Here is a 14,153-nt window from a genome sequence, read left to right as displayed (position 1 = left end):
CCGTTTTCAAATTAAAAGGGTTGTGCTGGACTTTTGCGTCACCCTGTACTATTGCACTGCATAGTGGGAATCTTTATAAGTAATATTACTTTCGATACAAATGATCATTCTATGTTGTTTATTTTCATTCTGCTGTGTTCAAGTGAAGTAGTGTTCCTACTGAACCACCTATCTTCTGATACAAAGAAAATGGAAGATTCTTGAAGAGAAACATGGGTGAAATTTTGTTTGAAACAGACCAGTACATTTATTCATTTATTGAAAATCTGAAATTGTTGCAAGAAACTTATGGGGAACAAATATATGAGCCATACACAGTGTTAAGTTTATGAGGAGGAAATACCACTTGAAAGGATGCAATTTCCAGATAACAGAAGATATGAAAGAAAATTTGATATGGAACCTGCAGGTTATTTCTCAAAATATATACCAGAATGCATTTTGACAGTAGAAAAAATGGCATGAGCGGTGTATTAACAGTGAAGGGAACTACTTTGTAGGGGATAAGTCGGATTAAACTACATAACAAGTAAAATTAATAATCTTGAAAAGTTCAGTTTCTTTTTGGACAGACCTTGCAGCCTGTGGCTGTGCAAAATCCTGCTATTTTGTTATTTCCATGAATATAAACATAAATAGTCACATGCAACCCACTACATTCATCTGATTACATACTTTAATTAAGGACAAAAAAACAAAAATTGATGCCAATTTTATACACAGCTTTTGAACCTGAAATATGCTGTTTCGTACAGAAATTTAAATCTCTCATTCAACACAAACATGTGTTATCAAGAGTGTTAAAGTGTGATTCTTCTGATGCTGTAGAAATACAGGGTGTTCTTCAAGTACTTTAAAACTTTGATGTCACACAGCACAACTTGTAATTGACATAAAAAAACATACTATGTCCCATTTGATTTACAAACTCATAAAGTTTTATTGTGTATTAGTCTACTTCAACATGCGCACCTTTGGTGGCGATGACAACAACTAATTGAAATTCCAACTCTGTCCATACCCTTTCTATAGGCCTCGCACGACAACTTGAGCTCTGGGTAAAGTGGAAATCCGAAGAGGCCACATGCAAGAAAAAGGCAGGTTGGTGCAGCAAAATTTCAATGTTGCCATCTACAGATGTAAACAATTTAACTGGTCACTCAGTTTAAATGTAGATGTGCATAATTCAGCGAAAGGGAGTTCTGCATTGCGAAGCCAGGCAAGAAATGTGGGAGAAGCACATGCCACGTTTCCGAAGATACCTGCCGATCCGATATCCATGGTGGAGTTGTTAGCAGATGGACAGAGTTGGAATTTCAATTAGTTGTTGTCATCGCCACCAAAGGTGCGCATGTTGAAGTAGACTAATACACAATAAAACTTTATGAGTTTGTAAATCAAATGGGACATAGTATGTTTTTTTATGTCAATTACAAGTTGTGCTGTGTGACATCAAAGTTTTACATTGACGTAGCGCAGTTTCCTGTGGCTTTCCGCAAGTAAAATATTTGGGGCCCTTTAGTGAAAAAAAATATATATCGAGAATGCCATGACGTATATACGCACTGATGTCAGAGTGACGGACAGGACCGACTTTTTAACCCAATAACTTCCATTACGAAAAGGAGAGAGAAGGAAATGGGGGAAGAGGAGTGTACAAAGCAAACATGGCTGTAATAGGCTAGAAGGTCAATATATTCTTTTGTCAATTAAAGCAACATAGTGTATATACAGCTTTGCTAAGAAATGCCCTTGGTTATCAGACATTCTGGTAACATTATATTGGGAATAGCAAGAAATTAGTGTGGTTGCAAACACTGCTGTTGAAGGGCGGAGAACTCAATATAAGGGTTGTCACTGCCTCCGCAGTCAACTCGAATACTTTCTCCCCAGAGCTCAAGTTCTGGCGCGAGACCTATAGCATATCCCCATCTACTGTGGCAATGACCGCTCTTATTCTGGCCTTCAAATCATCATGATCACTGACAGAAATGCTCTACACTGTGTCTTTGAGATAGCCCCACGAAAAGAAGTCCAGGGGTGTAATGTCAGGGGTGTAATCTAGGTGGTCAGGTAATTGCACAATCTCTTTCAATCAAACGTGCTGGAAATGTCCTTTCTAAGGCCCAGTGTGGTGGTGCACCATCTTATTCAATGCCTGACAAAAAAAAAAAAAATAGGTATTGGTCAATCACCTACAACAAAGCATATTCCTCCATGTCAATTACCAAGTGTGCTGTATGACTTCGAAGTTGTAAAGTACCTGTCGAGACACGAGGAATTTTCTGCCTCCTGGACTCTAAAAAAGAACAAACAGAGGAACCCAGATTTTACGTTCCTGGATTTTATATTTTCCCACATTATACATTCAATCGTGATGGTCCCAACATAGCATAATGCTATAAAATTTTCTTTTTTTTTTTTACAATTTCCCGTATTTTAAGTTTTTTCAGCTTAGTCCCTTCAAAAATGTAAAACCGAGGTTCTACTGTAATAATATGAAGTTGCTGATTTATAATTACACCTACCTTCTCCTTATTTGTCTTTTTACGTTTCTTGAACAAGCTTCCCAAGTCACTAGGATCGGCATCATCCTCGGAATCATGAAGAGCCTTTTGAAAACTTTCCTTTATTGCCTGTTGCTCCTCAATGTATGTTGGCGACTGTGGAGGTTCCTCAGGAACTTCATCCTCTAAAAGTAAAGCAACTTAAAATATAAATCTGCCTGTATTTCCATAAACTAACTTCAATTAAAAGTCAAATGGAGCTACATGTGCACTACGTGACAATTCCCACGTTTCATTATCAATATTCCAAAAACCATAGTTTTTGATTATGAAATTCCAGGTTTTCCAATTCAAAAATGAAATTTTTCCAGATATGTTTATCATCATCGTTATTTTTGTTCTTGAACATTATGCTTTTTAATTAAATAATAAGAAAAAATAAAAGAAGTAATTAAATTATTTAGTACTGATGTGTCACCAGCGTACGTTTCATTCCTCATGCCCCACAGTAGTTTTTCAAAAGCAAATTTCCTTTTCCACACCCAAAACACATATTCAAATAACATCATCATGATGTCATAACTGATACTGCATAAAATTACAAATTTCTCGGTTACAACCCATCTCTGTGAGCTGATAACTTCATATGAAACATAATCTTCATAAACCATGCAAAATTTTTCCCCTTCTAGCCGATTATAACAAAAAATTCTCCAGATGCTGTGTGTTTATAAACGTAAAGAAATTTGGAACAAATTGGGCCGACACCGATGTTAACGGTATCGGCCAATACCGGCGGTATCGGCATCGGTGAGTATCGGTTGATTTTCTATTACCGATACCAAAGATTTTCAGTGGCTAGAAAAAACAGACAAAGGCAACAGCTCATCTCAACATTTGTCCTTTTCAAAAGTTCGTTCACCCTTCCTTGTGACGGATTGGGAGACCAGCACAGAAAGATCCATAGATTTTCCTAGAAACACTGGATAAAACTCCACTCTCCTGGGAAGTAGATGGCAAGATCAAAGGCATGGGTAAGTGAAAACTGAACCCAAATGTGACTATGAAGGCATGTAACTACTTACTTAACGCTGTAGGAAATAAAACATTCATTGCCAGTGGTCGTAAGATAGGTGGATGTTTTTAACCCCCCGCTGCACCAATGCCGGGTAAAGTATTTGCAAAGTTCTTGGAAAAGAGGGATGAAGGTCACTGCGAAATTAGCTTTGTTTCATTTACGTTCAAGCGGGAAGGAGAATCAGCAAATTTATACTTATCCTCCTCACTTCTGTCTTTCGTGTGATTGCCAGTATCGACCAATGAGGGTTATGTATTTCGGCCGAAAGCCAGCCCCCATGGCGGAGTGGTTAACACATCACGCTATGACGCCAGGGTTTGAATCCCGACCTGAGCATGGATGTTTGTAAGTGTCCATTTATCAATTTCATCACATCATCACTCATCCCCATCTTTGAAAAATTAGCCAAAAGTGGCACAAAATGCAAAGTAAAATGAAGCAAATCAATCAATTATTTCCACCGAGATTAGATTGGGAACATATGGCTTTGAATGACAGTACTAAGGAAGATAAGCTAATCAGGACTGCACCTACATTTTAAAGTGGGACCCGAACCACTATGTGCCTCCACTGAGTATCGAACCCAGGATCTATTGATTACAAGGCGATGGCATTACCACTACACCGTCGGGGAGGGCCCCTAAAGATTTATGTACACCACTACACACAATAATATACATAAAAAATTTAACAGGAACTTTACCTTTCATCAAATTGGACGTATCTTAATCATTATTTTTGTTATTCAATAAATATTAAATTCTTTACTTCTTTGACATTATTTTCCTTGCCAGGACAGTTGTTTTTACACAAATTTTAGCGGTCTAAACTACACGTAAGATAGATGATGTAGTAGTATATTGTAGTAATATTTCAGATTTATTTACAAAGATTTCATCGGCCTAATGATTTTACGATAGTGAATTTTCAACACAGGTTAGCAATGCTTAAATTGCTGCAATTACATTAACATCTTCTCAAATAGAAAAAAAAACATCAAAGGGAAGTTTTCCACTCTTTAATTATCACTTATTGAACTTCAAAATTATGGCTAGAGACCAGATTTTAAAGACCTTTTTCATTTTTCAACATGGATCATGGAATAAATAACAACAATGTTCACCTATTTTAAAACATTTTCCTTTCTGGTCCCTTAATTGACTAGTTTTTCAGCCTACACTCCATTTTTCCTTTTAAAGAAAACATCTTCCTTGGTCCCTTTATTGACAAGATATGGAATATTTTGTACAGCTGTTTTTCCCCTGAACAAAACATTCAACAATTGCCTATTTGGTGCAGTTTAGAGGAAAGAAACAACAAACACCTTCTACCTTACCTTCCTTCCACGAGTGTTGGGAGTAAGTTGCAGCGATTCTTGAAAAAATGAGATCTGGGCTTACCTTACGCAGCAACAAACACATTGTAAGGGGTACTCCTGTTGGGTTGAAAGTGTACTTATCTGCTAGATTTAGACTTATATTGTCAAGTTTTATAGAATAGTTTTAACTTAACTGTGTGACAGTGACAACAGTATTGAGTGTCAGTGAAATGGTGAAGGAAACCAGGTAAAAGTGGCAGCGAGCTATGGAATGAGGTAAGTTGTTGCACGGAAGATTTCATCGAAACAGATGGTAAGATTATTCACTGTATTTAACTTCAACAAAGGAAATGAAAAAGGACTAGTTTACTTTTGTACTTCACTAAAAATATTATTTTAAATGAAAGCATAATATATACCAGTCATATATAAAAATGGATACATTAATACAAAATTTTATGTATCCCTTTTTATATATGAATGGTATATATTGCACTTTCATTTAAAATAGTATTATTTTTAGTGAAGTGCAAAAAAAATGTCCTTTTTCCCCCTTTTTTTGGCTATAATTTTCCCTTTTTGTCCTTCTTAGAGGATTTCTTTTTCCCTTTAAAATCTACGTATCTGCTACCACATACACCTGGAAAACATTATGATGCTGTTTCAATGCATGGTTTTCAGAATGTTCAAAGGGATTCTTTCCAACAAATATGAAAAATTAGGAAAAGGATAATTCATTCTTGGACTATATTTTTAATAGAAACCAGTGTGTAGTATCAAAACAAGGTTTTCATATTCATAAACTAGCTATATACTAAAAAAAAGTATTATGATAGTCATGAATCTGTGACACTCGAGTGTGGTGAGCGAGCTAGGTGTATAAGAATTATCAATTGCTTCACAGTAAATAAAAAAATAAAATGGTTAGAGCTTATAGTAATGTAGTCAAATTGGATGCAAGCTAATAATTTCACTCTTTATGCACAGTGTTCTTGTCTAGTTGCAAATACTACCTTCAGTTCATTATTTTAAAATATATATATATATTTTTTGCTTATTTTATTTATTTTAACCTTTATCCCATAAGTAATTCAGTCCTTTACAAACTTCTTGATTTAGTTTTTTAATATCTATTCTAAAATCACATTTTCTTTCCAATCCATAAGGGCTTTGAAACTGTCTACATGTTATATAATGTTTAAACTATTTGAAACTATAAACTGAAACAAAAAAAAACTAAGATGATGGAAATCATGCATATTTTTGATTTACTGACTTGCATGCTAGAAAAAGTTACTACACAAGAATTATTCACAATAGCTGGTGGTTTATTAATATTATTACTATTGATTCATCGCTTTCTTGCCCACTTACACCACACATGTCTAGCATTATTATAAAAAAATTACTGGAGGGTATTGTACTGTGCCACCTCAACTTTGTAAAAAAAATATTTTTGCAATACTTACAACAAAATCTCATTTCGAGTTGATCTTATCAAAGTCAAATAATGCTTCCACTAATCTCACCTTACCCTATACTAATGCATGCTTTCTTTGAGTACCAGCAACACAAAATAATGTTCATACCTTCCTCATCACTAAGTTTTCCTTCCTTCTCAAGAATCAGCTTCCTCTCATAATCTCGTAAATACATTGGCTTCTCCTTGCTTTCATTCTTCTTTTTCTTTTTGGGCAAGATGTCTTCTTGTTTCTTGTCAGAAAAGAAGTGCACATCTTCATTATATATTTTTGGATCCTTCTTTTTCAAACATGAAAGTGTCTTGAAAAAATCCTTTTCGATTTCTGGTGTAAGTTCCTTAAATAAAAAAATACAATCAATAACTTTGTGATATAAAATATCCAATTGAAGCTTGGCTCACTCCATGTGCAAAAATCATATTAAAAAAAAAGTACTCGCCTTGGCACATGATAAGATATGCATGAGTTATGATTCGAACAGGTGTTCTCAGAATACCAGCCAGGAGCCAGGTTAAATCGGCATTAGCTTCCAACATCTCAAGCACATATATTGCTCTCATCTTCAGGGAATGTAAAAATGGAGACCAGTGTATGGTTAACAGTCGGGCTGAAAAGTTCGTAGGCTAACATAGTAAAAAATATTTTTTTGACAAAATTTGATTTTATTATTCAATATAGTTGCCTTCGAGGGCGATACAACGATTATAGCGGTCATACAATTTTTCGATGCCATTTTTATAGTACGATTTCTCTTTAGCCTCAAAATAGGCCTCAGTTTCGGCGATTACCTCTTCATCAGTGCTAAATTTCTTTCCAGCGAGCATTCTTGTAAGATCTGCAAACAGGAAAAAGTCACTGGGGGCCAGATCTGGAGAATATGGTGGATGGGGAAGCAATTCGTAGTCTAATTCATATAATTTTGCCATCGTTTTCATTGATTTGTGACACGGTGCATTGTCTTGATGAAATAGCACTTTTTTCTTCTTCAAATGGGGCCGTTTTTTCGTGATTTCATCCTTTAAACGCTCCAACAACGCTATGTAATAATCTCAGCTATCTCGATCAACTTCACTTTACGATCATTTAAAATTATTTTGTGGACTTTTTTGATGTTTTCGTTGGTAACAGCCTCTTTGGGACGTCCACTGCGTGCATCGTCTTCGATGCTCATTTCGCCTCATTTAAATTTAGCAAACCACTTCTCAACGGTTGATTTTCCTGGTGCAGAGTCCGAATAATGTTTATCAAGCCAAGCCTTGGCTTCAACAGTATTTTTTTTCGCCAAAAAGCAATGCTTTATTAACACACAAAATTCTTTTTTATCCATTTTTTCACAATAACAAAAGCTGCTTCACTCACAATGCTATATCTCACGAACTAATTATCCGGCAGCTGTGAAATTTATACACGTATCTTTTGAAGGTTAGTACTAAGTAAAAATCACATGGATTTAATTCTAGTAACGCCATCTATGAGTCAGCCTACGAACTTTTCAGCCCAACTGTTATATATATATATATATATATATATATATAACTTTGTCTTGCTATGGCTCTCTCGGGATCCGGTGTTCTCATTGGCTAGTGTCGTGCTTTTATGGAGGAGTTGGTTCCAAGCATGCAGGCCCGTAGCCAGGCAGGGGCCAGGGGGGGGGGGCTCAGCCCCCCTGACAGGTCGGCAGTCCCCCCTGGCACTGACACCAGCCCCCCTAGGTAAAACTATTTTGTATTCTAATTTGAGGTGAAGAGTGAAAATGTAGACAGAACTTGTTCACAACTTCGTTCGTTCATCTTGTTTATGAGCAGAAGTCTAAGCAGCGGCAAGTGTTTAGAAGATTCTCTAGACTTTAGAAAGTTCTTTTATAGGAGGCCTTCTTTATCTGTACCATCCATGCCCGTGTTGCAGCCTCTCGTTTGACAGAAATCTGAGACTTTGGTATCATTATCCACATTCCTTCCGCATCTACGTCAAATGTCAACAGATCCCAATATTTTTTTTGCTTTGGCCGGGGGTGGAATGTACGGTAGGCACTATGATTGAAGTGAATATTGTACAGTCTCGGACACTTCTGCATTGTAGCGATTCCATTGAAAGTAAATTAGGTCATTACAACCCAGAAGTGTCCGTGACTGTACACTTTAACATATACGTAGTATGGATGGTGTCACTTCAAGAGATGTTTCAGAAGTGGTAGAAAAAACTGTAGAATTTGTATATTTCTAAATTTTATATTTTAATTTAACTTAATGACCCCCGACACACATAATTGAAGACTAAAATTGGTAAACGCTGCAAGTGCCACAAGAATTCAAACACCGTTTTCCACGTTAAACTGTGAAATGTGCAATGCCTTATAATGTGGTAAACATGAAAAGTGGCTGGTAGCCCTCTAAGTAGTTCAAAGGGCGTGTAAAGAGGTCACTAGTGTGAACGTTCTTACAGGCTGATGTGCAGAACGATGCGATTTCCCAACTCTTTCGCTTTTGGCACTTACAACGTTTACCACTTTTAGTCCTCAATTTACCTTCATTTAATACTATCAAACTTTGAAAAATGGACTTGATTCACAAAGCCCCCCACTGATAACCCGTGAGCCCCCCCTGGAGGTCAGTTCTAGCTACGGGCCTGCAAGTGTGATTGAGCTGGAGTCCCACGTCCCTGTTGAGATTGGTGCTTTCCCGTGAAATGGCTATGGCTTCCTTCTCAGTAATTGGCACATTTGGATATTATTTTGGTGTCGGCACATAAAATCCTGTGTCACTCGGTGATGCTGTGTTCCGCAAGTCCTGACTTTTCGGGTTGGTATAACCGGATATTACGCTGATGTTCATTCCGTCGCTGCTCAATGGTGCATCCCATTTGGCCTATATATGGTGTCCCACACTCGCATGGTATACAGTATACTCCTGCAATGCGGAGTTCCAGGTCATCTTTGACTGAACGGTCTTCAGTGGCACCCTGTGAATGGTCTTCAGCCCGTGCCTGGCTAGAATTCTGCTCAACTTCCAGGATGTATGTCCAACGAATGGTAAAACTGTTACAGTGGGGCGTTCCTGTCCTGTGTTGCTACTGGTAGAGGGGCTGTGTGGTGCAGAATCGGTTCTTGTAAGGGCCTCATCATCATGTTCGGCTTCTCTGGATTGCGAAGAATCGGCCCTTCTAAGGGCCACACTGTTATCCGTCCTTGATCTCTGTGTTATGTTCAAAAAAGCATCCAACCTTTGGCTGGAAAAAATACAACTTTTCACCTGGAGATCTGAAACTCTAATCGCCTTCACAAAGTCATCCTTGGGACTGCACACACTTATCCCAGTAAACCTGCCATTGTTGGAAGCACTTCTATATGGTGTCATTGAGAATGGAATACAGTTGGGTCATTGCATTACGCAAAATGGCTTCTCCTGATTCAAATTGGGCCCCTTTCAGCAGCATTTTGAACTTGGGGAACAGCCAAAAATCAGGAGCTGTACTGTCAAACCAGAGGAATGTCACATTTGGTCAAGAAAGCCGAATCAGGTGCGAGTTTCTTCTGCTCCGTAGTTATCAACATCGGCACAAATTTTGCAGACACTCTCGTCAGGACCAAATACTCTCTCGAAATGTATTGGACCAAATCCTATTCCCACCTTGTCCATTGTCCAATAGTTCTCAGATGGTGACATGATGATCCTGCTTGATCAAAGTTATTGTGATTTCAAGTTGTTGAGGGTCTACTGGGATGTGATTCACTCACCACCAACATGTAGCCATCTTTGACGTGGTTGAAGCACACCTTAACTTGGATGATGCTCACATCATCGCAGAGAGGCTGCTGAACCATTCAAATGGTTTCCACTTGGACAAAATTTGATGCAACTGGTTTCGTTATTCCACAACACTCGGAACAGGCAAAACGAGCGCTGTACACTCAAAGCCCAGTAGTACACGTATAAGCAGTGGCGGTCCCTCCATGGAACAGAGGGAACAGGTTGTTCCCTTCTACTTATCACCCTTTTTAGCTATTTAAATTATCTATAATTACATAATAAAAACATTTCTTTCTTCCGAAATCAACACGCTGAAGAAAAACTTTCACCGTGACTGGACGTTTGTTTACTTCACCTACCCTCGTCGTCCCACCCTCTGCTGGCTGTTGCCGAGTATTTCCGACCACGCGCGAAGGTAAACGATCCTCATGGTGCCGTGGAAGCTGACCTCTCTAGCTGTTCCCTGCGAGAGACATAGCGAATTTGTTTTCCTTCGAGTTTTTGCTATGTGCTAAAGTTTAATTGCGTCGTAGTGATGGTTTTGAGTGTAGTAAGTCTAAGTTTTCTAATCTCATTGCAAAATTGCGTCTGTCATTCATAACGAACTGGAAAAATCTTCTACAGTCTAAGCGTCTGCTAAATGCCTTGGGTAAACGCTGCGAAATAGCTTCCGAGGGAACAACTCGCATCCACCTGTTCCACCAGCCCCAAGACGCACGCAGCGGCAGGACAAAGCGAATGTTGCGAGTGTTGTATGGTCGACCGGCTTAAGACGAAAGATTTTAGTTCATTGAACTTTACTGAAAAGACAGCAAACCAACACCTATCCTAACCGAATTAAAAACTAAAACTAAATCGTACACAAGGCATTTTCAAACAAGTTACTACAACTCAGTAACTGTATACTCTTCCAGTGGCAAATTATTGTTGTCCTTGTTTGTTCCCGAGAAGGGAGTTTGGAACAGTTCGGGTTTTGTCACAATTTCTACAAATCTAGTGGACGCATGGACGTCCGCAGGCTTTTTTTTCCAGGGGGGGGGGGGTAAGCAAGGTACCTTTTCCCCAATAATAGTGTTGTACCCTCAAAAAAACATTGCTTAAATTTGAATTTATCATATTCATGCAATAATTAACACATATTATTGTGGCTGAAATGAAATTATATGTGACAAATATATAATTTTTGGTTGACTTTCATTTTCCGGGGGGGGACACGCCCCCCTTGACCCCATTCCGGACGCCCATGAGTGGATGTCATGAAAAAACTCGGCCATCTGATTGCCATTATTGCATTGAGGACGTTCGAATTACAATGCTTAACTATAAAAAAAATGTCAACTTAATCTACAAATAGAGAGATGAAACCGGTTTCGACAAAACATTTTTTCTCTGATCACTCATAAATTGCTTTTATTAATGTTTCCTATGTTGCGCATCAACAATTTTGTTTTTAATGTTTTCTTTACATTATATCATATTTGCTTTAACATTGATATTTTCATAATTTTAACGTGCTTCATGTATGTGACTTCTGAAATTTTTTAGCATATGTTTCGTATGTTTATTTGGTTCATTTCAACAAGGGTTGAATTTTACTTGGTCTACTGTATTATATTACGATAGGTATGGGAGGGGAGGGGGCAAGTGCATGTCACCTGTTCCCCTGCCTGATTTAGCACCGCACGCCACTGCGTATAAGTGTTAATTTGTGGTAGGGGGCCCTCAAATATGGACTGTGAAGTGAAAGATGCAGTGAAATTGAAACATCATCTCCATGTTAAAATGTAGTTTAGTCTATCTTTATCAGTACACAGTGATATATGAAAATGAAAAAAATGATTGTGGGCTGAAACTACCAAGGTTGTACATGTATGTGTCCATGATTATTGTCACATTAAAATTATATTCCATTGTATACGCTCGAGCTTAACATGCTCGAGGGTGGGAGACTCGAACAAGCACGAGCGAGCGAAAGTGATCCCATGCAGTTCTCTATCAGCCACCTTTCAAACGAACTTATTCCAGGGTTTATGAGGATGGAATTGTACATGTCTCTGTAGAACTTCTTTAAACTTTAGCGAATGGGAGTTTCTCCGAACAGAAACTCATGAAGCAAGTGCTTTTTTAAACTGCCCATGATGTACAAAAAAATCATAGCTAAAGAACTAATTGTCGTAGAGATGAAATCATTCTTCTTTTTTCTAAATGACAGGACTTCTAGCAAAGGAAGAGGAATACGAAAATAAAAAGTTACACAAAAATTGGTATTCAGCAAGCCTCTGTAGCCATTAAAATAGAAAAAAAAATAGTAACAGCAGTGGTACATTCCTACAACCATGCAAAGCAAAGTTGCATGGAAAATAGGCTGATACCTCTCGCGGGAGTGGGGAATTAACACTGTATAAGGAGAGCAGTATTGCCACATTACAGAAAAAAAAATTCAGAAAATCACTTGTTCTAGCATTGGCCCTATATACACTGAAAGATTCAATTTTGGAGGGATGCATGATAAAACATCACTCTTTGAAGACATGTAATGCCCGTTCCCCAATTTTAACAAAAAAATGGAAAATATGCAACATTTTAGAAAATTGAACTTTATATTTAGATATTTAATTTATGAAACCAAAATATATGAATTTACATTCATAAAAGCAGCAACAACACGACACAATCTACATGATATTTCTAGAACAAACAGACAAAATTATCAGCACATTTAACTGAAAAAGTGATACACTGTGTGATATTGGCTAACAAGACTGAACAATTCTGTCCAATCTCTAATTTCTATAAATAGTACAGGGTTATTCAAAAAGAATGGTACAAAAGTAAAGATAATTTATTTTTAAGTGAAAAGAGATGCAAAAGCAATTCTGGTGTGAAAGAAGAAAGGAAGGTTGTAAAATTATAGCCTGTGGTTGTAGTTGACATAAAATCCGCTACAGGTGCTATTCGTTGTTGATAGGTAAAATGGCATCAACGAAGGTAGAGCAAGCATATTGCATAATGGAATTTGCACGAACAAGGGCAGTTGTTACAGTTCAGACACACTTTCTTGCGAAATTCAAGAAACGACCATCAAGCAAGAAAAGAACTTAATGCATCACAACCCACTGTATGGCGTATTCTAAGAAAGCGTCTATGCTTTAAACCATAAATGATATGTTGGAACGCGTCTGGCAAGAAATGGATTATCGTTTTGACATCTGCCATGTTACCCAGAGTGCTCATTGATTGATTGATTTAGTTTATTTTACATCGCGTTTTGTGCCTCTTGGCTAATTTGCAAAGATGGGGATGGAATTGATGAATGGACATTCACAAACAAAGCTCGAGCGGGATTCGAACCCAGGACGCCTTGGCATCGCAGCACGATATTCTAACCACTCGGCCACAGGGTCCGACTCCCAGGGTGCTCATATCCAACATTTGTAATTGCCCAGGTAAATTTACAACCTTCCTTTTTTCTTTCCCACCAGAATTGCTTTTCTACCTCTTTTCACTTACAAAAAATTAACTTTACTTTTGTACCATTCTTTTTTAAAAACCCTGTATTTCTTTCTTTGAATTCATCCATTATCCAAATTATTCAGGTTCTTCATGAAATAATTGCCAATTTTTATTGAAGCGATGTGTAATTAGTAAATTCTAGATTGGTAACTGTTGGTCTATACTAGGGCTGAGCCAATACCACTTTGAACCGATACTGATGCCAATACTCTTACCGATACCGTTACTTGAAAATTTCAATAATTTAAATTTGTTCAAGATATTGATCAAGTTTGTTTTTTAAATATTCTTCTCCAATTATATGCATCAATTTACCAAGAATTTTGTTTTAGAATATTCAAGAATTGCATCAGAATATTAAAATAGATATTATGTACTTACAAAATATAGTTTTTCGTGCAAAACTGGTGCAAATTAAAAGGAAAGTTTCGATTTTGCATAATTTCCAGGATAATTATACTCCGCTAAAGTGTCACGTGGCATTTTTGTGAACCCTGTCAAAGACCAAAA

The 14,153-nt window shown here is 37.4% G+C and overlaps 1 protein-coding gene across 1 annotated transcript in view; it reads right to left on the bottom strand.

Annotated features, from left to right (window-relative positions):
• The window catches only part of LOC145994875 (protein KRI1 homolog), a 69,593-nt gene that overhangs the window by 49,290 nt on the left and 6,150 nt on the right, over positions 1 to 14,153 (bottom strand). The window contains exons 3-4 of the mRNA XM_083131306.1: positions 6,493 to 6,721; positions 2,529 to 2,692 (exon numbers count right to left, since the gene is read on the bottom strand). Coding sequence (XP_082987432.1) covers positions 2,529 to 2,692; positions 6,493 to 6,721 — 393 coding nt within the window. The remainder of the gene's footprint in view (positions 1 to 2,528; positions 2,693 to 6,492; positions 6,722 to 14,153) is intronic.

This window comes from Lepisma saccharinum, chromosome 1 (genome assembly GCF_977018435.1).
Source record: "Lepisma saccharinum chromosome 1, izLepSacc3.1, whole genome shotgun sequence".
Classification (NCBI taxonomy): Eukaryota; Metazoa; Arthropoda; class Insecta; order Zygentoma; family Lepismatidae; genus Lepisma; species Lepisma saccharinum.
This window is presented reverse-complemented; position numbering and strand designations above follow the sequence as displayed.